The sequence below is a fragment of the Microchirus variegatus genome (genome assembly GCF_963457635.1).
Source record: "Microchirus variegatus genome assembly, chromosome: 13".
Taxonomy (NCBI): Eukaryota; Metazoa; Chordata; class Actinopteri; order Pleuronectiformes; family Soleidae; genus Microchirus; species Microchirus variegatus.
In genome coordinates this window covers 8,473,704-8,496,937 of record NC_139814.1, presented here as the reverse complement: position 1 = coordinate 8,496,937, position 23,234 = coordinate 8,473,704, and the positions used below count along the sequence as shown (strand labels likewise).

The 23,234-nt window shown below is 41.6% G+C and overlaps 1 protein-coding gene across 1 annotated transcript in view; it reads left to right on the top strand.

The window, feature by feature from the left end:
- Nucleotides 1-15,289: 15,289 nt before the first annotated feature.
- Nucleotides 15,290-23,234, top strand: part of hivep1 (HIVEP zinc finger 1) — a gene marked incomplete at its 5' end in the record, with an annotated part of 37,849 nt that continues 29,904 nt past the window's right edge. The window contains 4 exon segments of the mRNA XM_083899966.1: nucleotides 15,290-15,326; nucleotides 15,329-15,410; nucleotides 15,412-15,452; nucleotides 15,455-15,466. Coding sequence (XP_083756092.1) covers nucleotides 15,290-15,326; nucleotides 15,329-15,410; nucleotides 15,412-15,452; nucleotides 15,455-15,466 — 172 coding nt within the window.

Here is a 23,234-nt window from a genome sequence, read left to right as displayed (position 1 = left end):
ACTCCCACCTCCGTTAAAACCATTTGCTGTGTGCAGACTCTCAGTTTGAATGTCTGTCAAACTCCGCCTCTTCATGAGAAGCTGGTGACTAATACCACGGCTAACACCACCCACGCTCTTGTGCAGAAAAGGTCCTGTGTGCACATGTGTGTTTGTTTCTTAATTTAAAGCTACAGTGCCTTATCTTAGGTGACTTGTGTTGTTGTTGTTGATGTTGTTACTCTGAATCTGTTGATCTTTGATACCGTTTCTGTTCACACTTCAAGTGAAAACATTTTACTTTGGTGCTGTATGGTGTGTTGTTTTCTTTCCACTGGGTATAGTACCAAAATAGCCAGCCCCCATAATTCAATTTTTTGGCACCCTTCTCTTGTGTTACCAGACTAAAATGGTATGGGCGATAAAACATCACTCTTTAACGGCCGTAGTCTATTCCCGGTATGACATCATGCTACATATCTCACTGACGCAGCCATTGAGCACAGTCCTCATCCTCCATCATCAAGTAAAGGTACTGTTCTCATTCAAAATGCAAGCCTGACCCAGACCACGCCAAACTGCACTGTGCCATACTGTTCCAAACAGAACTATAAGATGGAAACAAACTGGGAAGTACCAAGTATAGTAGAACAGCTCCTGCAAAATGGAGCCAGACACACACACAGAATCCTTACTTATTATGTGTGACTGTAGGAGAAAATGTTTTTTTTTTTTTCGTTCAGCCTTCTCCTTTTCATCTCCTCAAGTTTTTTGATAAACAGCCAAATGCTGAGAAGAGAAGACAATGCTATATGTCCTCCCATGCTCTTTGTTTACTATGGCACCTTTGTCTTCTTTGTGGATGCCTTTATGATGCTCCACTATTCACATAGTTTATGTATATTAACGTAGCCTCTTCTTCCCTGACCCTCTTTTTGGAGTCCCTGCTCGAAAACGACATGCCCAAACTAAATAGAGTAAATATCTGCAGTTACAAGCTCTTTGTGGATTATCTTGGCATCAAAATAAAGATGACACTTGTGAGATTCCACCAGAGGTGTAAGTTTCACTGTAGATGCAACTGTGTCCGAGTAAATGTACATGGAACACAGCTTAAATGAAGGATTTTTTTCTCTCGCCTAAAAAAATATTGGATTTTAAATCAAATATCACCTTTAATATATTCAGTAGGAGCTTAAAAGCACATGGAGGTCATGTAACAACATGTGGACATAAGCTGTGCAAAGCCTGATGCTGCTGAAGTGAAGCAGAGTAAAATGACAGAGGTTCTAGTAGAGATATCTAAGCGTTCTCTCTTTTGGCACAGTTTGGCACCGTCTGTGCCATTTGAGATTTCTTAGGTAATAAATTATTAAAACCCATTTAATTTAATTTACATGTCACTATTGATCTAAAAAGAACTTGTTTTGAAAAAAAAAAAAAAGTAGGAAAACTCGCTGTAAATTGATGCTCCCTGTGCGGCGCGTAATAATAACTCTGTGACTCTGCAGCGTCTTCAGTTACGCAGCGCCATAGCTCTGGCTTACCTTGGTCAATTTGGGTGATTGACAGCTCGTTTTAAACCTCTAAACCGGTAAAATCAGACCCCGGTCTCCAAATGCGTGAGAATCACTTCATTAGTGAGTCAAAAGGACATAAATACATTTGACGCATTTGTGTGGACATTTGCCTTTCTCTAATCAGAACGATGTGTGTGTGTGTGTGTGTGTGTGTACTTGCGTGCAACCCACTGATGACCAGTCTGTTTACAGCAGTGTTTGTGTGTGTGCTTTGTTTCTTTTGGGGTCAGTAACAGTGCTGCTGCCAAATCAGTCAAATGATTGGACTTAAACTTTTCAAACTAGAGTATTAATGAAGGGCTCAGGCAGGCACAGTTAAATTGTATTTAACGAACAGGGACTGTCTTCCACACACACACAAACACATATCCACCTTCTCCCTCCACAGGTGCACGTCTGCAGCCTGCCGAGCCACTTCCTGGAAACTTAGTTGAGCAGCATTGATGTTGGCAACTCACAAAGGTGAGCGCTGGCATTGGAGCAGGAATGATGAGTAGGGGGAAAGAACAGGGTGGGGGCCCACATGATTTGCCTCTGCTAACGTCAGTGCAGGGAACCAGAGCAAGGGGAAGAAATTCTCCCCGCAGAGGTAAAACAGAACCGACGCCGCGACTGGATGTCACATTGTTCTGAGATGTGCTCATGACACGTGGAGGGGGCGGAGAGCTTCTGTGCACACTGAGCATACACTGTATGTCATCTGCAGAGAAATACCCCAACAAACCTGCCTCTGTTAGACCGAGGCTGTTCATTCCCAGGGGGTCTAGGTTTTTATTTTACGATGGCAGGGAAAATGTGATGCAAGTTCAGCTGCTGGAGTTAAAGGTTAGAAAAAGTAACTAAAAAAAGCTTTGGAAAAACTGCTTAAATTAAAAAAGAAGGGAACATTGGGCAGTCGGAAACACTTAAAAGGTGGTTGTGTGGGGGCGCTTGACTGTGTGTGCGTGTGTGTGTGCGCGCAAAAGTATGTGTGCAGCTGTGTGTGTGTGTCTATGCAGTGCTGGCATTGCTTAATGGTTTGCACAAGCAAAGCCCAATGAAGGGGTTGCCAGGGAAACAGAGCAGCATGAGTCTCTGTCTGCAGGTGCTGCGCCTTGTGTCCTACTGCTGGAACCTCCTACGAATGTGGAGGGAGGGGAGAGAAGGGTAACAAGATGAAGGAGGGCAGAAAAGCATTCTGGGTAAAAAAAAAAAAAAAAATGCTCTACCATGTCTCTGGTCTGACATTCTCCTTGTCACATTAATTTAAAGAGGCAACAGACAACTTTAATGTTCAAAGCAGTTCCAGGTGTTTGGTCTGATTGTTTGGTCAATGTTATTATACAAGTGCTTTTCCATAGTGCTGGTGTTGTGACATTTGAAGCACCACTGTCACAGTTCAAAATACTGACAGATACCAGGTGAACGCTATTTTCTGCAGTGCTTTGGTCACAGAATAATGGAGTTCCTTTGTGCCGTGAGTCAAGTTGTCATATTTTTCCATGAAAATGGAAAAAAGAAATTGTCATATCGGTATTTAATCTACTGTACATAGAAACAAGGTTCAGGGAGCCCTGAAAGGCTATTCTTGTGGGAAACTTAAAATGCCACCCTTGCGTTTTTATGAAGACAACCAATATGCTACTTTGGGACAACAATGATGTCATAGCCCCAGGTCTCTCTTGCGCTGGCATTCACTGTTGCTATCTTCGCCCTGTCGTCTTTGTCATGCTCCTCGTGTTTGGAGATTGTTTCGCTTTAAGATAAACTTTATTCTGCTTTCTCTCTCTGTTTCTGTGATTATATATAAGTTTACACACAACATGCATGCTTTAATCACATGCTCAACATCCTCTCAGTTTTTGGTGTACCAGCCTTACAGTGCCGCATACACGCCTTGCATATTCACTACAGTGTTAAGAGTCATTTTGGCCATTCTGTTTGGATGAAGACATTTCCTGGAATGATGCTGGGTTTACAAAACAAAGAAAAATAGTGAACATTGCGTTTTGTTTTGGTGCGGATTGGGCAATATATTTCTGATGGGCCAAGGGGGCATTCGAAGGCCAAGCTGTGCTCACAGTGTACTCTGCTGGACCACACGGTAAACACTTCACAGTGTCAGATGCACATCTAGGCTGTATAATTTACATTTGAACAGGTCCTTTTAGCATGTGTGGAACTGTGGGCACTGTATGTGTGACTGGAACACGTCTGCAACTCTGTAGATACAGAATGTGGAAAGTATGAAGAGCTCTTAATATTAGGAGAACATTGATGTAATTTGAAATAAATGTCGTTTCAGGGTTTATACAGGCATCTGTATTTACCATAATTAAAGTACAATTTGACTAGGAAATAGATAAACAGCTTTTCTTTTTTTCTTCTTTTTTTTCATGCACCAACATTTCTTTAATAAATCCAATCCTGTTGCACTTAATTTTATTCAGAATTTCAGATGCTTCCTCAAATTGAAATAGCTCAAAAAGGAAGAATGCACTTTGTGAAGCCATGGGAATGTTAATGCCAAAGCCACCTATTTGTGAATGACAATAAGGGCATCAATTAAATGGCTTGATGAAGCCTCTGAGAAAGGACACATCGGACAGAATGGACCGTGGCAGCTTGACAAAAACCAAGGTCACACATTGCGAGACGGAGGAAGGAGGAGAGGCAGCAGTTCTGTCAATTTAGCCTCGAACGAGCTGAGGCGACTTTGTAACTTCTGTGTGTATGTCAGTGTAGATCCTGGAGCGAGGCACCCTTTCCAAGTCTGTCCTGTGGGTGACAACCCCGGATGTACGTTCAGACATCGGTAGGTGGTTCATGAAACGCACTATGCTGTGATTTCCTATTCTCTCCTCGTCAAGCACAGTCTGTCTGGTCGGGTCATGCATTAATTCATTAGGCTGTGAAGGAGCTGCACACTCTGATGACTTCCCCTCTCTATGTGTTTATGAATACATCCACTCTGCTATTACTATTAATGAGAGTAGTTTGCTGCAGAGGCATAATAGCTTGGTGTATAATTAATTCAATGTCACCGTCTTCATTCTGCAACACGTGCAACTGGGACTGTAAAGTGATGGAACACTTTTTTGACAGTTAATATCATAGAAAAAAGGTACAGTTGAAGTTTCAGAAGACCTTGTCCTTGAGTCAGAGTGACGGGTCCTGTGCTGCTGTGCTCACCAGATGTGAGCAGGTGGGCAGATCTGTGAGAAGGCAGAGGTTGCCTGTGTGGTTTCCTTAAGGTCAGGCCGTGGGCTGTATTTATCAACACTGACACTTGCTGTTTCTCTGCTGCGTGGGACACCTGTCAGCATCGATGCTGCATACCAGCCAATCAGAGCGCAACTGGGTGGTCAGGCTTCTTAAGAGGAGTTATATACACCAGGCAGAGCAATGACTAAATAACTGTCAGGCCTTGTGGGAACAGAGGCTGGTGCTTTGCTTTAAACAAAAAAAAAAAAAAAAACACTGTCAGAAGAGAAAACACATCAAGTTTAATTTCTTTAAGAAACACACAACACTCCTCTGCTTCAGGAGTCCCACCCACCACCATCACCACAAACACTGAGTGATGTGTGGAAAGTGAAGAAGCTTAGAGGGGAAATTTTAACAAGGTTGTGCACTTAGACACACAACAAGCAATTTGAAACTATTAGAGAAAATTGCAGCAAACCTTTTGTGGCTGGAAAGATATGCTGCTGCGTGTTTGTTGATGCAGCAATGCTGGTCAATGACCAAAATGTCTCAAAACAGAGATTATGTTTTTTTTAAATATAATTTGACCAGATGTTTACCCATTACAATGTCAGTAATTGGTTTGCAAACTGCCATTTTGAATCTGCACCTTTGCAGTTTGCCCAGTGTCATCTTGTTTGCTTGTTTTTATTTATGTAGTCTACTGTATTTTAATGAGAGGGTGGACCTAAGAATGGATGGGTGGATCTTGCTGGTAGTGTGAGTATTGCTATGCCTGACATCCACCAATCATATCATTGGTACAACCTATTGGAAAATAATTTACAAAATGGATCTGTATTGAAGAATGCCTGGAACTAATTACTGAGACAATAAACTACTAATAAATGTTTGCTGATGTTTAAAGGCAATTTGTCTGCTATACAAAGCAGTGCCTTCACATTGGATGGCCATTGAGTTTCAGGTACAACCACATGGGCTGCAGTTTTTGGACCCAGAGATTAAACAGTGTGTGTCAGCTACAGGTTATGTTCTTTTCCAGAGGAATCTGTGATTTTAGTAGCTTCAACAAGAGTCTTTATCCATGTTTACCACATTTCTGCATCTTCAATTAACATCTAGAAAGTCTTGTTCATTACTGTTCTCATGATACTCATACATATAGTACGAGATATGTGGATATCTGGATGAAAGCCAGTCAGAGGTGAAGTCCTGCATCTTCTCCGTCTTTTGCCGCTTTTCTACTACATGGTCCCGGCTCGGCTTGCCTCAGCACAGCATGGCTCTACACGATTTGGTTGGTTAACCATTACAATATAGTTCCTCCTTAAACTAAGTCACAGCTGCATGAAACTGCTGTGACACACAAACTAGTGACTTTTAAAACAGTTCTTCTGTGTAATCATTATCAATGCTTGGAACCTCGCCAGAGCAGGTACTAAAAAAAAGTACCAGGTACCAGGTACTATCACAGATGGAAAAGCCATGGCGAGACGGGTCGTGCCGGGACCATGTAGTGGAAAAGCGGCAATTTATTGGTTTTGACTTGCACATCATCCTTCTTTGTTTTCTGAGTTTGGGCAATTGCTTATAGAGATCAGTCACATTACAGATAGACATAAGGGAAGATAAGAGTCAAAGGTGTAGGCATAAGAAATGTTAGGCACTTTAGAACCCTGTCATATGATAGCAAAGTTCTGATAGTGATGGCAAAGTTACTCTTTTAATGGCAACTTATTTGGGGAATGGTTTTTAGGGATGCACCGATGCACTTTTTTTCACTTCCGATCCGATTCGATCTCTGAATTTGGATATCTGCCGATACCGATACTATTCCGATATGGATGCTCTGTTTGCTTTAATATTATTATCATCATTGTTATTATCATCATTTTGATTATAAGGCTTTAATAAACTATGTTATTTACGACGTTTACAGTGACTTCACAGACCCCTGGCTATTTATTTTTATTTTTTTACAATTGTGTTGCACAGAGTGAGTGAGATCCAGCTAACTTTATTTACTGTGGGCAGAGTCTGTCGCTCTCTCACACACACACACACACACACACACACACACACACACACACACACACACACACACACACACACACACACACACACACACACACACACACACACAGTGAGCGCACACACACAACGGAGCAGACGAGCTGTGAATGTTCAATCTCCAAACACAACGTGATGCTGGCGTTTTAAAAAATAAATAGATAAATAAATACCGTGTCCGTGTTAATCATTGATTTCACAGAGTACTACAGAGACACAAAGACCCCCCATTTTGATGGCATGAAACACATAAATATAAAACCTGTAGCACTTTTCCAACTGTTGTGTGGAAAAGCCATTCTGTTGCAGCGCTGTTGCAGTGATAAATGGATGCCACAATGATTTGAACAGATAGCAGTCGGAGGATTTCCAACAATGTATAATTTATTGGACATTAATCAGATTATGAGTTTGACCAAATGTTCTAAACTAGCCTTGAGCCTGGACCGTGGCCACTTTCTCCTGCTCTGAGTTACACGTACATTCATGTGAAGGCTGTGGAAGCACACAGACTTCAGTTGTCCGTCAGCACTGAGCAGGATGCTGAATAATGAAGCAGAAAGCAATATAACTCTAGAGTGTGGGTGTTTTACAGGAATCAGTGGACCCATTGCATGTCAGCAAGCAAGTTCCCTGTGCAGGGCCTCTTAAAAAAGACTGCCTGCTCATTCATAAACTCTGCTCTTTGTTTTGATTATTTCCTCACTGCTTGTGTAGGCCAGTCGCCATCAAATATGTCGTTTCATCTGTGTTGTCTGTGTGTTTGTAAGATATTGACGGAGTGAGGAGGAGGAAGAGGTGGCGTAGGAGGAAGAGAATGTTACCCTCATGAGTCTGACAGTGTAAGAGAAGCGGGGGGTGCAACGGAGTGGTTGGGAGGGGTGAGTTTGGTCCTTGGCTGCTCGGACCCAGTGGATTCCAGTCAGTCGATGGTGAAAGATTGAATGCTTCCAAACAGTGAGTGAGTCATGGGGAAGGCTGAGCAGGGTCAGTGAGGTCAGGTCAATAGTTGCACACACACACAGGCTGATGGACAATGCTGAACACACACACACAGGTTTGTTTAGAGCAGGGTCAAGAGGTTGTTGGTCACGGTGAAAGCAGTGATAGGTGGCAGTCAGGTGTGAGAGCGTCATCCAGGGAATCTGCAGCTCTTACATCTTAGACGTAGACTGATAAATTGTTCGGCCTCATTAATCTAGCCAAGTTGAATTTGATTATTAATGCAATGTTCACATTCCTGTTCTCTTGTGTTTACATGTATTAAATGATTGATACATTACTTTATTTTACATGTATGCAGTGCAGTCCAGGGTTCCCACAGGTCCTTGAAATCCTTGAAAAAAAAATTCAAAAACATTCCGGTCCCTTGAAAGTTTTTGAAAGTCTCCCTAAATAGACATTGGTCATTGAAAGTAATTGAAAGAAAGAGGTTAATAGTTAATATATAGGAGAATGTCTCCTGTTGCCGATGCCCTTGTTTGTTAGGATGTACGTAGAATAAGGCCGACACAGGACAAACATGGAGTCGTAATTACTAGCGCTGTTGTGGACACTGTCCACTGTCTCTCTCTTAAGAGATAGCAAATGATGCCTGGGAAATGCAAATTACAAGATATCTGTCTCACCAAAGAAAATGGCAAAGACTGACTTAGACCAAGATCCCAAGGACAATCACTTGTCCAGATGTAGACCGTTCTGCAAATCAATAAAATTGGATATCATGGACGAGGCGGCTCTGACAATTTGACCTCCCATTGTAAGCTGTGTCAGCACAATCAGTCCTTGAATTTGAGGGAATTTGTCCTGGAAAGTCCTTGAAATGTCCTTGAATTTGATGCCAACCAAGGTGTTGGAACCCTGGAAGACACAAAATGCAGATTGTGGAGACAAACAACATGTTGTTCGATAAATGTTTAGGTGCCCCTTTTCCAATGTGTGCGCTGTAACGTTTTTTTTCCACTCCTGCTGGTTTGATCCCTCGGTGTTTTAACTGTGTTTCATGAACATAAGAATGGTGATTATATGAGCTTTTAGCTGAGTTTCTGACCTTTCTGTGGGTATGCAGCATGTCTGTGTTTGTTAAAGTTAGACATGGTTTTATGACGCTTTTGTCGCTGCGTCTCCGGTATCGGGGGCAACCATGAAGAAGAGGTTAAGTGTGTTGTCAAGGCACTAACGGTTGTTTTGTGTGGGTGCTTAAGACCTTTATTTAAAGCTGCAAGAATCTGATATGTTCCATCTCACCCCCTGTAGGCAGGAATGTAAGTGATGAAATGTTTATGTATCTGACTGGGCTCTGTGTTACGGCTCATCGGGACATGTTTTAATGCATCTCACTGGTTAAAATGAAGCCAAACAAAATCTGATCTTGCTGAAGCTCCACTTTAATTTTTTTTACCACTCTGCACTGGGCTCTACTGCACAGCATCCCATCATCCCACTGCAGAGTGTGTGAAAGTACGTGTTCCTCTTATCAGTGTTGACACCTCAGTTGGTGAAATAACATTTCATAGCTTCCCTCAGCTGAGACTCATAACTCTCTCTTACTATATATCAGACGCTTTCACTGGTTAACATTCAAAGTTGATATTTATTGTCAATATTTAGAGGTGCTATCAGTGATGTGTTTTGGCTAACTGTCAGCTAACATCTGAGTCATTGTAGCCTCCTCCCGATGTGAATGTCCCAATGGCAGCTGACAGCTGAGAGCTTTATGTCAAAGGTCGTGAGAGGATGCTCACGAGCAAATAATATTACTGCACACGCGCAGATATTTACGTACGGCCGCGCAAATAGGTCCTCGTGCACATATTAAGTGCAATCTGCTCTCGAATTTGAAGTCTGCTCATGTGAGTCGACCAAACCTTTGACAGTTTGGGAGTGGAAACCAGGGAGGACACCGACCCTCTTATGATTGGTCACTTTTTCATTCTCAGTGAGAATTTGTAATGTGCATAAAATGGCTCAGACTCCAAATAAACAATTGCACATGACGAGAACTTATAACGGACACTCTTATATTTGATGTTGATGCCATAAAATCTGTTTACCTGGTAGACTCCATTTCGCAAATGCACACAAAAATGCATAAGTTTGCATTCAGTGTGACCACAGCTTCACAGTCGTAATACTGAGAGACAAGTGTCCTTGGCTTGACCAGTGATAGATGTCGAAAGAGCTATTAAACACCTATTTTAACTCACAGCAGCTTTAATTCAAATCCTGCATAGAGCTGTGAAACAGTCATTTACATTTATCTGCCTACTGCTTTTACATTGAATCAATCAATGGTTTAGTCTGTTAAATCTAAAATGCCCATTAATCTCTGCTGAGATGAACAAATGCATCTTCAAATGACTTTCCAAAAGTCAGAATACCAAACATTATTTAGTTCAAATGGAATACAACAAAAAAAAATTATCTGATTTGTGAGGCTGCCATCGGATAATGTTTTGTAATTTTTCACCGTTTTTGTCTTAAAAACTTAAACTAGCAATCAATAAGTGATCATTTCAGCTGGGAAGGACTGAACAAATGTAAAATAATAAGTTGTCCCGACAGCTTGAATTGTACTTATAATAGGACAACGATAAACCAGATTCATCATGCAAATAGACGCTCATTTAATTTCATTTAATTTAACGTCTTCCATTTATAAAAAAAATTCATTGCTGAATTTAGGTTGGGTCGTTTGAGACGGTAATGCAGACAATATTTTGCGTTGTTCCAATATTTTTGCTTGAAAAACAACTTTTCATCGACAATGGAGTGTTTGTTGCAGTTTTATTAGATTCAGCCGGAAAGTACAGAATGTAGTAATGCAATTTTTTTTTTTTAAGTAATATAAACTGATTTGATATTGTACTGTAATACATTGGTGTGAACACGTTAACAGGCATTCATTTAAAAAATGTCACGCACTGCTGCCAAAACCGTTTGACAAAAGCTTTATACTGGGAAACTCGTTCTCCGCTTCGTTCCCTTGTGCGGGGTCATGAGGTCATCAATCTGACTATCCAGTCAGTAGAAATAGCTTCTGCTTTTCTTTTTTTTTTTTTTTGTCTCCTAATGGAAAGCTGGTGAGCCGTGGAGCAGTGGTGTTTCCACAGGCATGGAAAATGAAAAGGGGGCAAAGCCGCAGTCGAAATGGCAGAGAGCCAGAGTTAAAGGTATGAACGAGAGCGTAGTGGAATGATTTTCAGGTTCAGAGAGTGATGTGGGTGGGGGACGGGGGGGGGGGATATGTACAGGAGAGGCAGAAAGGGGTGTCTGTCTTTTGACAAATCTTCGTCCTCTTGTGCAATGCGGGCCTTCTCTTCCTTTAGTCGCTGTTGCCATGGGGAGAGATCAAGAGCGAGGGAGGGAGGGAGGGAGGGAGGGGGTGTTCTGACTCTGAGCTCATGATGTCTCACGGGTTTGGAGAGACTTTAGGGAATTCTGAGCTGCGACAAGAAGAAACACTGAAAATCGGAAGAAAAAAAAAAAGGTTCCACTTTCAGATCTCACATCCTGGATGATTTCATGGTTTCAGAGTAACCACACCCTCCCCATACCAAGATCTTAAATCAAAATAGAAGAAGCTGCTGTTGATGTCTCTCTCTGTGTGTGCGTGTGTGAGAGAGAGAGAGGGAAGTTGTTTGTGGGAACCTGCAGGGCGTTCATGTGTGACTCAGACACTGGTTCAGGTGTGCCTTTTTAAAATGAAGTCCAAGCATTGTTTGTAACCACATTTTATTTTCCATGTGAATGTCATGACTAATGCTGACTCTCAGCAGAGCGCGCAGGTGTTGCATTAGTTTGCTCCTCTCTCTCTGTGTGTGTGTGTGTGTGTGTGTGTGTGTGTGAGATCAGTAAAATCTCAATAACCTGTGACGTTAACTTTTTTTTCCAAAATCTAAATTTTTAATCTGTCTTTTACAAATTTATTTTGACCCTTTTGCTGTTTTTCACATCAGGCTTTGGTTGTGTTTTTTGACCCAGGATTCACGTCGATTCAGCCACGAAAACTCCAGATCATCTCTGTTAATCACCTTCTCAGCAGCACTTTATCCGTCATGTGTGGGGACAGAACTGGAGGCAGAACAGAGTCTAGTTCAGTACAAATAAATGTTTGTACTGATTTATTGTTTATAGCATAACAACAGCAACACTGGTAGCTGGAGAAAACACGATTATCTAGTCGTCCATCTGCCCTTACAAACATCCCATTCTTGTGAGAATCCTTTCAAATTTGGCACATCTATTTAGGGCTGCAACTCGTAACTTGATTATTTTCTAAAATTATTTATCGGTTGAATATTTACCCAATGAATCGATTTGAAGTGATGCTTTCAAATATCTTGTTTTGTCCACAAACCAAAATTAGACACATGGAGTAAAAAAAAACAGAAAATGTTAATGTTCCAAATGCTGAACAATTGGACAGCTTGTTTTGTTATTACAAAACACTCTCAGTTATAAAAAAATTGTAGACACGGAATTCAGTAATTGATTATGAATCAGTTGAATAATCGTTGCAGCCCTGACAACATTCACTTTGGCACAAACACACAGAAGTCAAAGTCACAAAGCGAAAAAATCCTTTCAAATTATAGACTCGCAAGTTTTTCTGCCTAGATTTGGGTGGTCAAAGGTCAAAGTCATTTTTTTTTTTTTTGCCATTTGATTGTCGATTACCTTTCAAGTGAGTGAGTACATTTCAAAAGAAGCGGTGTACTCAGCAGTAATCACCTCGGCATGGCATGGCACATTTATTTAGCTTTTCCATTAGTGATAGTACCTAGTACCTAGTACCTAGTACCTGGAAACTAAATGTGACGTTGTCAGACTGCGGGACAATGATTGGTCAGAGACTGTCGTCACAGGAAGAGTCATGAACAAGACCTCCGACACGAGAATGACGATCTGTAGATCAGTTAAAAATCCTGAAAACTTGCGTTAATCTCCAACCAAGGAAATGTCTAAAATCTCAATATTTAACTTGCTGATGCAAGCAGCTGTTGGGTGGTAACGCTGTGTTGCTCCTTTGGAACTCAGAACTGAAAGTGAAGTCATCAGGAGTTCCAGTTAAGAAGTTGTTGTGTAAGAAGTCTTGGGGAAGCTGTTGTTAGAAATAAGCCTCAATACCAATGCGCTACATCAGGAGTTTTCCCAAAGTATTTTTAAAGCTCCCATAGAGTGTCCTATCACGTGAGTAATGGAGGTCTACTTACATACATTACAAACTTGTTTTTATGGTCAAAAAAAAAAATGGCCTGTCATAGTCGGGACCTTAAATTACTTGCACAAAACTATTGATCAGCACTCAGCATTTGTTTGTTCATCAAAATCAGTATGCGCCGAGAGCGAGTGCGAGCGAGTGAGATCTGCGGTCTTGGCCATTAGTTCATTTACTTATTTTTGTGTAGGTGTGTAGGCTGAATACGTCGCACAAGTAAGCGAGTTTTGCGACTCACTCCTTGTCACTGAAATGTGCTTCTTTTCTGAGAGAAATCGCTGCAGCGGCTCTCGTAATTCAAACACTCCAGGCCAGCGATCTCCCACGGGATGCGTCAAGAGTGAGTCATAGACAGACGTAACGGAGGGAATCCGGTCATTTTTCAAAATAAAACATTTTTCAGACCCCGATAATAAATAAAACGGAAATAATGTAAGTTATTTATTCTTTCTTAATGGCCCGGTACCAAACGGGACCTCTGCTGTACATGACATTTCACACACACAAAGACTAAAATAAACTACAATATGTGCATTTCCCCAGGAAATACTGAGGACACCTGATGAATTTATGGCAAAACTACACCTGGTCATTTCAGAAACATATTTGCACCCCCTCGGATGCATTCTGGTCAGATGAAGATGGTGACACTCATCTCTCTTTTCAGCAGATAGAGACGAGTAAAGCGCTGGGTTAATTAATTAGGGTTAACCATAAACCTTTTTCTCAGATTTCTATCAGATCGGCTCAACCCTAGTTCTTGATTATTTAATGCACCACAGTGATTAATCGAAAACAAAAAAAACCAGTCAAATTGTTTTCAGAACTGTAATAAAAATGTAGCCCGATTATTCAGATGTAGAGCTGAAACAATTACTCGATAATTAATCGATCACTTAATTAATCGTCAACTATTTTGATGATCAGTTTGAAGCTTTTTTCATGATTAAAACAAGATTTCTGATTGTTTCAGCTTCTTAAACATGAATATGTTCTGTTTTCGTTGCTCCACGTAAGCAAAGAAATCATTAAAACTGAATCATTTGAGAACATCATCATTTCCAGGTTTGAGAAACACAGACATTTTACGTACTAAATGATTACTTAATTGTAATCTTTTACTTAATTGATTTAGTAATCTTTTCTTAATCGATTAATTTCATAATCAATTAATCGATTAAGCAAAGATAACTAAATCAAGCATCATTTGATAATATAGTAATTGGTTTGAGTGTTTTATTGACCAACTGATCGATTAATCCAGAAAAAGAATTGACAGATTCATTGTATAAGGAAATATTCATTGCATTCGATTTGGTGATATATCATCGTCCTTTCTCACGCAATACGATTATCAATACACCAGCTTCACTCACCGGGCGTCGCTACTTCATGTCTCCTTGTGGTGGCGCTGTTTAAATGAATGGGGGGAAAGTTACCTGGCTGAAGAAGAGGGAGTTTATGATTATCACAGAATCACTGTATTGTGATATTATGGTAATGTGAGGTATCCTGTGATCCCCATCCCTCATACTCAGTCATGTTCAACAGCTGATGCAGTGGTGTGTTCAGGTCCAGGTTATCCCTGTTTGTCATATCTCTGCCCTCCCTCCCTCCCTCTTTCTCTCTGTGTGCGTCTGACTCCACAGATTGTCTTCCAGTGGCTTCTCTTATTAGCACCTTCATTAGTCTCACTCTGTGTGTTGCCTGCTTGCCCTGCAAAGACAGGATCAATGCAGAGAACAGATAGATGAGTATTTATAGCCTCTGTGGGGGCGTGGGAGGTTGTACGCCACAAGTAGGTTAGCGGCTAATCTGATGTTGACCGTGTGTATCTGAGGGAGTTGCGCGTATTGAGGAATTAGGAGCTTGAGCATGTCCTGCTTTGTTTTGCTTTTTTTTCCCCATCGAGCAGCTATTCAGCTCAGGGAAGTCAGAGCTCAGGCAGAGAAGGAGGGCTTTCCCTGATTTAGAGAAGGAATTATAAAAAAAAAGAGGGAGGGTGGAGAAGGGAAGGGGGGGCAGGAACACGAAGGCAGGCGGGGTGGAGAAAGACGCGTGGTCGCCTGCACTGACAGTGGAGAAAGCAGAGAGAAGTGAAAGCACAGAGACACAGCTGTGTGTTGAGGACAGACGGCAGCCAGACGCTCGGCTTTCCGCTCTGCAGAGGCATTTCACTTTCTTCCTTTGTGTTGGTGTGTGTGTGTGTGTGTGTGTGTGTGTGTGTGAGAGAGAGAGAGAGCGAGGCAGAGGAATGTCAGCGGTTATTGGTTGGGAAAGTGTCTGTCTGGGTTGGGAATCTCAGGTGTTCCCCCACAAGCGTGTCTGAATCCAGGAGGGAAAAGCAGCAGCAGCAGCAACAGCAGCAGCAGCAGCAGCTACTCTGAGGCAAAGTGTTGACTTTGTTTGGTTCACTTCTTCCTGCTTTCAGGTACAGTGCAGTGTGTGAAGCTCGTCTCCGAGCTGATCGGTTTTTGTTTTTATCCCTCGCTTTTGTGTCAGTGTGGGCTCATTGTCTATCTGTCCATGTCTTCCTCTTTCTTTTTCCTCATGTCTTCGGTCTTGTTTTTGCCCATGTTTGTAATCATTCCCTTGCCTTTTCGTCCTTGGCTTTATTGTCATTCCTTGGATCCAGCTTTGTGATGTGATAAACACTTAAAAACTGGTCATTTTGCAGGGACCACTTAAGGTTATGAATGTGTGTTTTTTGCTTGATATTCTCAAAAGGTGACTTCCAAAACCTACAGTCCAAGTCTTGTTTTGTTTATTTCCCACCTTTTTCAAGAGCTATATAAACACAATGCATTAGAGCTTAGCAATTCATCGTTTTCAAAAATCACAATTTCAGTAGCAAATCACAAAGGCTCATACTACTTTTCATGGTCCTGTTTTATGACAATTGAACAATGTCATACTTACATATTGGAAACATTCTCATCCTTGCATCACATCCATCTATAACCCAGCGATATTGTGCAGAATCGCAAACCAAATCACATTTTCTTTGAGAGGGATAACATTTAGATGTTTTTTCCGCATATCGTTCAACCCCATAATGGATTATTAAAAAAACAGATTTATTCAAACAAAGGTGGACATTGGCGTTTTTTGCTTGGAGCGTGATGCCATGATGAAGTTATTCCAAAAATAAATTCACATTAACGACCACTCAATTAAGCCATTAATTGTTTTAGCTGAACTCATTTGACATTGTGAATTCTTGGGGGGGAAAAGAAACGTCATTAAGTTTCTAACGAGTTTTTCCATCGTAATCGTTTTTTATTCCACTGCACACTCATCGCCATCTTTCCTCTTCGAGTGTCAACAATATTGGTCAAGGGGTCAGCGAGTGTTGCGGCTCATTAACCCCTCATGGCCGAGCGCTTCCAGCATGTGCGCTCATCCCTCCCCTTTTGTCCAAGCTGCTGTAGGAGCTGACGCACAACACGAGCGGGGAGGACGGGATAAGCTTGTGCTGTAGATGAGCTGGAGGCGTTATGTAACGGCTCCATCCAGAGATAGAGCAGAGCTGAACTTCGACACTTCTGACTTCTTCTTCCACACACCATGAGCTCATCAGGCTCACTTAGCTCCACTCCCTCTCCCCCGCTGGGCTACTTCATGTAAGAATAGATGTACTCGTTACAGTGGAAAGGCACCATGAGGTCAGCTGTGAGCTGTGGTCCATGCTCTCCCGACTTTATCTCATTCTCGCTTTAATCGCTTCCCTTTTGTCTCCTCCTCCTCCTCCTGCTGTAACTTCATGACGTTCTGTGAAATGCATCATCTTATTAGCTCTCCTGGAAACATCAGCCGCCTTCATCGGTTATTCCTCCAGCATTACCTAACTTCCACATTTTCAGTTTCCACATTAAAAATCACCAAAAATAGAAACAAAAGTTAGCGAATAAATAGTAAAAAATGGAGCCTCATCCCCGGCCTCGGTTATTCCTCCAGCGTCACCCCACTTCATATTTCCTCATTTACTTCAATTGAAGGATGCTTTCACTTACCACTTTTTTCAGTTTTCACATTAAACATCACCAACAATAGTCTTGCTGCTTTGTCTCAGGTGGAAACATTGGATCACATATGAAAACATTTTTTTTTTTCATATGTGATAAATAAATGACACATGAAGCATGTGAAGGAGGCAGGTGTAAACAACAGCAATCAGTCTGATGCAGTGAGGAAACTACAAGCATGATTTCACATGATGATTTTCTACAGCGTTCTCCATTATCTGAGGTTTAACTGATGATTCTCTAATTGCGTCATCCCTCTTCTGCAATGGTTTGATTGTGCCTGAGTGGAGAGTTGGTACCACAAACTGTCTAACTCCTAACATTCACAGTAATTCTAGAATTTCTTGTTGAAACTGGGACTGAACTTGAATATAATCTGGTTATTGTTTTGGAGGAAAGGGCCGAGCTGTAACATTCTCAAATGTGCAGCTTTTTGGTTTGCTTTTGCTTTAGGTTAAAATAAAGTGAATATTTTTGGGTTGTGGGCGGTTTTGTCAAACAAAACAAGCTGTCTGAAGATGTTATCTTGGGATCTATAAAACAGTTTGGTGTTTTTCATTGTTTTCTGGTGTTTTCTTGGCCAGACAATGAAGTGATGAAGAAGATAATTGTTAGTTGCAGCTCTAAGTGGCACTGACACCAGAGAGTTGTGAGCATAACAGTTTGGTTTCATAAGACTCAGAAATGATGTTGGTTACCATATCCTCTCACTGTTTTTAAGCCGTGATGTGATGAAAACAGAGGAGTGGGTAGTTCAGGGCAGCAGGGAGGGAGGGAGGGAGCGAGGGAGGAAATGGGGGAGTAAAAGAGGGTGTTGCTGATTGAAAGAGGCAGAAATCAAGGAGGAGAGCGGCATGACAAGGTGGGGAAATTGAGGAGAAACATCAGGAGGAGGAGGGGGAAGATGAAAAGCAGTGAAGGAACGCCATGTCTCTCATGCTCTGTGTTGTTATGTAACGTTACCTCCTGCCTACTCCTCATGGCAGAGGAAAGCACAAAGTAAGAGCAGTGAATGGCTCAGAGGTGGGTGGCAACAACACAACCACCACCACAGAGGAAGAAGCTCCAGCACAGACCATCATATTACAGACAAGAACCAAAACATCCTTTTTACCTACCTATAATTCCAAGAATTCACCCTGCTGCTGATGAAACATACATCATCACCAGGAGCCACAGATATACATTACCTTAAATGATATGGCACCATAGATTCATTTATAAATAATATTGACAGAGAGAGATGGCCATTGTTTACTCAATTATAAGAAGTCTTACTGTGACTATTTGCAATATATTAAAAGATACCAATTATCAATGGTTGCATTTATAAAAATCTATTTTTCTTCTCCAGCGGCCGCAGCAGGTTTGTGGAGTGCATTCATTTACAAGATTTCTTGAATGCATCTCAAAGCTGCTCCTCTTAGCTCAACAGCTCTGATGTGCTAGAGTTTGAAATTTTGACAAATGATACAGTGGAATATTCAAATAGCGTTTTTATTAGAAATGCCCATATCATGACATGTTCATGTATCATGTTCATGTTCACATCTTCAGATATGTCCTCCTCAGACAAGGATCCATAATTAGTATCACAGCACCACCTAGCCGCCTGGCATGCAAACCCAATCGAATACCACACACTTTTGCGTCACCCTATGCACGTAGGATTCCACCCGAAAACGCTCGTTTTGCCTTGCATATAGTTTTTGGACTCTGAGGAATAATGTAGCTTTATTTGCCCATGTCTCTATTAAGAAATCACACTGAAACTGAAAACAAAATGACACTTTCACATTGTTTTTTTTCTTCTGTTAAATCCCTCAAACGGTTCATTCCTGCCACCAGTTGTCAACGCCTCACTGGTTGACATACGCAGGGCAGTCTGTTGTGTGTGGCCACGTCGAGGCATGTCCCTTCTGTGTTTACATGCAGGATCAGCCATGTATATGTGAGAGCGTGTATGTGTTAAATGAGCTATAAAAGCAGATGGTTGTCTGGCGGTGTCCACAGAGACAGAAACCAGAGAGAGCCTGAGAGCAGCTGCAGGAAAACCCTGTGGGAGTCTACAGAGCCGGCCACCGCTCTCTCCGGGCGAGCCAATGGCACACTATAACAACACAGTGTGCGACAGAAACACACTGCTCTGTATGTGGAAAACTTGCTTTGAAAACACAGTGTTCATGTTGGATTGCATCACTGAACAGGATTTTGTGTGAATTTATTCGACTATTTCTCTGATACCTTTGATGTAGAGTTTGATATTTAAGTTCTCCGTTTCCTCGAGCTCTCCTGTCAGTCAAACATGGCCACGGTTAAGTGTGGTGACGACAAGCTTTCCCTGTATATAATGACACTTACTGCTCGTGTCGACGTGTTCTGCGTGATCTATTTCTGGTTGATACGATGAGTAATGGACTCTGTGAGAGAGCAGGTTTATTCAAAAATAAATGTAGGCTAAGCTTTGAAACTGTTAAATACATAATGGCATTCTACTGTGATTTATTTTTATTTTTTTTAAATGTCCACATTTATGTGAATGTGAATTCCCTTGAGGGTAATTCTTAAAATTTGGTACAACTTGGTGATCAAATGTCAGCATAACCTGACAGAACCAGTGGATCCTGCTCAGCCCAACCTATTCCAGAATTAATTGCGAGACAAGTGCTTTAATCAGAGATATAGGGTATATAGATATAGATTATATATATGTAGATAGATATATAGATTTAAAAAAAAAACACTTTTAAATTGGCCCCATGCATTAACTCAAAATACTTCTACATTACACTTCTACACTTAACTATTTAATGTTATTACTATTCGTTTCTTTTCTCGATTGAATACTTTTGTCTAAAATGTCCATTGATGGGCCTTCAAATGCCTTCAAATGTCTCCAAACTCTAAAACATTTAGTTCACAGAGAGACAACACACACAAACAATCCTGCCAACTTCTGAAAAGTGGATTCAAACGGTTACATATCAACTAACGAATTAACCGCGTATCTATTCAGGAGACGAGATAAAAAAAAAAGAAGGACTTGTTGACATTTGAATCACAATGGCTTTCATGACATTAACATGCCTCACACATCCCCGTACACAACACCACGACACATCCGCTCACTACGATCACAGCAGCCTCATTAACATCTCAGCTCCTCCCCTCAGGAGTGGGAGGCAGCAGATGGAGGAGGGTGATGGTTGAGAGATGAGCCTTGTTTCGCACTCAAAATAGAAAAAGAGAGAGAATGAGAGAAAGAGAGAGGGATGGGGGAGAAAAAAGGGGGCGGGGGGGGTTGAGGAAGAGAATATGTTTGAGGAAGCCAAGAATCAGGATCTGAGCCTGAGCGGAGTGTGATTTCTGTTTTGTAACATGATCAATGACCTTGCGTTCCATTCAGATCCTTGTTTCCGGTGTAGACTCTCTGCCTTTTGTTTCACTCTCACTGTACTCGGTTTCATGAGCTCCAGACCTAATTGAGAGTTGTCTCTTTTCCTTGAAGGCTCGGGCAGCTGTAATAGTCTCTCCTCCTATAGGGAGGAAAGTGCCGAGATTAGATTCAGCGGTTCGAAAGCAACATCTGTCAAACGTTTTGGCCGCCCTCGCTTTAGTTTCTTCTGATTGGCCTCGGGTTTGCATCACACCTCTGCGTCTGATGGGAAGTGGTGGTCGTGTACAGGAATTTCCAAGACACGACACCATTTTCAAAAGTCATGCAGTTAAGAGTTAAACGTACGAAAGTAAAAGCCCTTGATCTGCTATTAAATGTCTCCTGTGACACAATAAAATCCTGAATTGTATCATGGATGAGTTGATAGTGTACTTATTATCTGTATCGGTTCAGTATTGGTCAAATTCACAGGTTTGGATATTGGAAAAAAACTAAATCTGAAAAATATTTGTTATGCACTTGTTATTATCATTGAAAGTGCTGGTTATATCTCAGTAGTAAATGCATCAACATAATGTCTAGTTAAAAGAAAAACAACGATCATCGTTCAATTGATCAAAAATGCGGAATCCCCGGAACTATTTGCTGCATAGATTCCTCCACACTCATATTATACACAGTTTTGTGGTTAGGTCGCATCTCCTTGGCAACCAGTGATGCCCCTATCATGTCATCATTTTGTTTTGTTTTTTTTAATCAAGAATATGCTTTAAAAATATGAAAAAGTCCTTTTGGAAACCCAGTTGTTACTGTTTTTTTTTTACAGTATAGTGGTTTCCAACTTGGGGCTCAGAGTCCTTACAATGGGTCACAGGATAAATCTGAGGGGCCATGAAACAATCAAAAGGAAAATAAATAAATCAACGGTTTTCCCTGACCTGAAAGAGTTGGCACTGTTAGTGTGTTTTATTGGTATATATATATGCATTGTAGTGTATTATATGATAGTTTGTATTGGCTTTTTTATATTTCTTTTTATTTACATTGTTTCATGTCCTGTCTGCTTTATGTATTGATGTGATGCACAGCACTTTGGTCAACACGGTCGTTTTTAAATGTGCTATAGAAATACATTTGGATTGGATTGTTTTAGTTTAGGCAGCACATGGCCAAGTGTAAAGCCCAATTTATACTCCTGCGTAAAGTGCTCTACGTAGTTACGCAGAGCCCTCTGCGTCGTCTCCGACTGCACGAAATATTTTTTCAGTGTCCGTCACTCCGTCAAGGGACAACGGAGACGGCAAGAGCTGCGATTGGTCCTCAGGACAGACCGAGCTAAGCTGCTCTGTGCCGGCTCACAGTGCGCACCGAGCGCCCACAGAGGCTGAGCTGATCACCGCCGACAACTTCCCTGCCAAACTATAAATACGTCATATCTTAAGACGCAAACCACGTGTTTAGACTCTAAATGGCCAATTTCTCACCTAAAATTATCTTAAAACTGCATTCCGTGACACAGAAAAGTGAGAAAGGGCCACTGTTTCAACAACAACAGTCTTTCTATCTCTTTCTCTCTCGGACGCTATTGCACACTATAGCCAAAAGCACAACAAACTTGCGCAGCGACCCCTACTGATCAGGAAGTATGAAGGCTCGAGGGGTCTCCGTGGTTATGCAGTCGGATAACGCATTACACAGTCGGAGAAGTATAATGTGGCCTTTAGGTTATTGGCAGGTCAAGGGCTGAAGTGCCCCTGAGCAAGGTACCCATCCAAGTGCTGCCCACTGGCTCTTTGGTGTGTCTGCAAATTGAAACTAATACAGATTTTATGTTTCCAAGTGTGATTTTGTAGTTACAGATGAATGTAGTCGAGTAGGAGGTGTAATGAAGTGGAAAAATAAAGTTTGAAAGTACTAAAGCGTAAGTGCCAAAAGAAAAAAAAAAGCCTGTGCTTGTACTTTCCACTACAGGCCATCATCGATGACTCTTCTGGTTTCAAAATGATGCCTGACCGTTTCCTTCTGATGGAAGTTGAATCATCTCCCCTCGGTGTAAAGGCGATGAATGCGAGCCTTTGTCTGCGGGAATGCATTTTTCTGATCGCTTCTTTATGCATTAACTTACCAGATGAAGCCAAGTGAGAGGGAGGTCAGGACATGGAGCTTTGTGAAGAGTGTGTAACTGTGCGACTGAGTTTTGTTATTCATCAGCTCTCTCCATGTGGTTTTGGATTGGTTTCAGTTTGGTATTCAGAGTATGAAGGGGTCAACGTGGGCGGCGGGTTTGACTGCAGAGAGGAGAGGAAATTTTTAGCAACAAATGTAGCTCGACACAGGATTGTGTCGAAACTCAACGACTGAGGATGTGCGTCTTGTGTGATACTAGCCTATCACGTGTGTGTCTGCACACATCTTTAACCTCACGGACACCTCAGCACACAGAGGGAAGGGTATTGGAGGTTACTAGCTGGATTACTTCATCCAGCCTCTGTTGCATTATCACCAGTTCATCTGTCGTTGACTTGCATGTTCCCACAGGGATGAGAGCGTGTGTGTGTGTGTGTGTGTGTGTGAGAACTCTTTGTGCAAATACTGTTGTCGGACAGTGTTTACAGAGTGATCCCTCATCGGCTCATTTTTTAAGACAGACAGAGATTCAGCTCTATGGTGAGGTGACAGCACAGACTCCTCAGGTTTTCCCAAGTGGCAAATGGACATCTCTGATAAGAATCTGAACTCCCCTGGTGAAGCCTTGTTCACATTTTGCAGCTGTATCC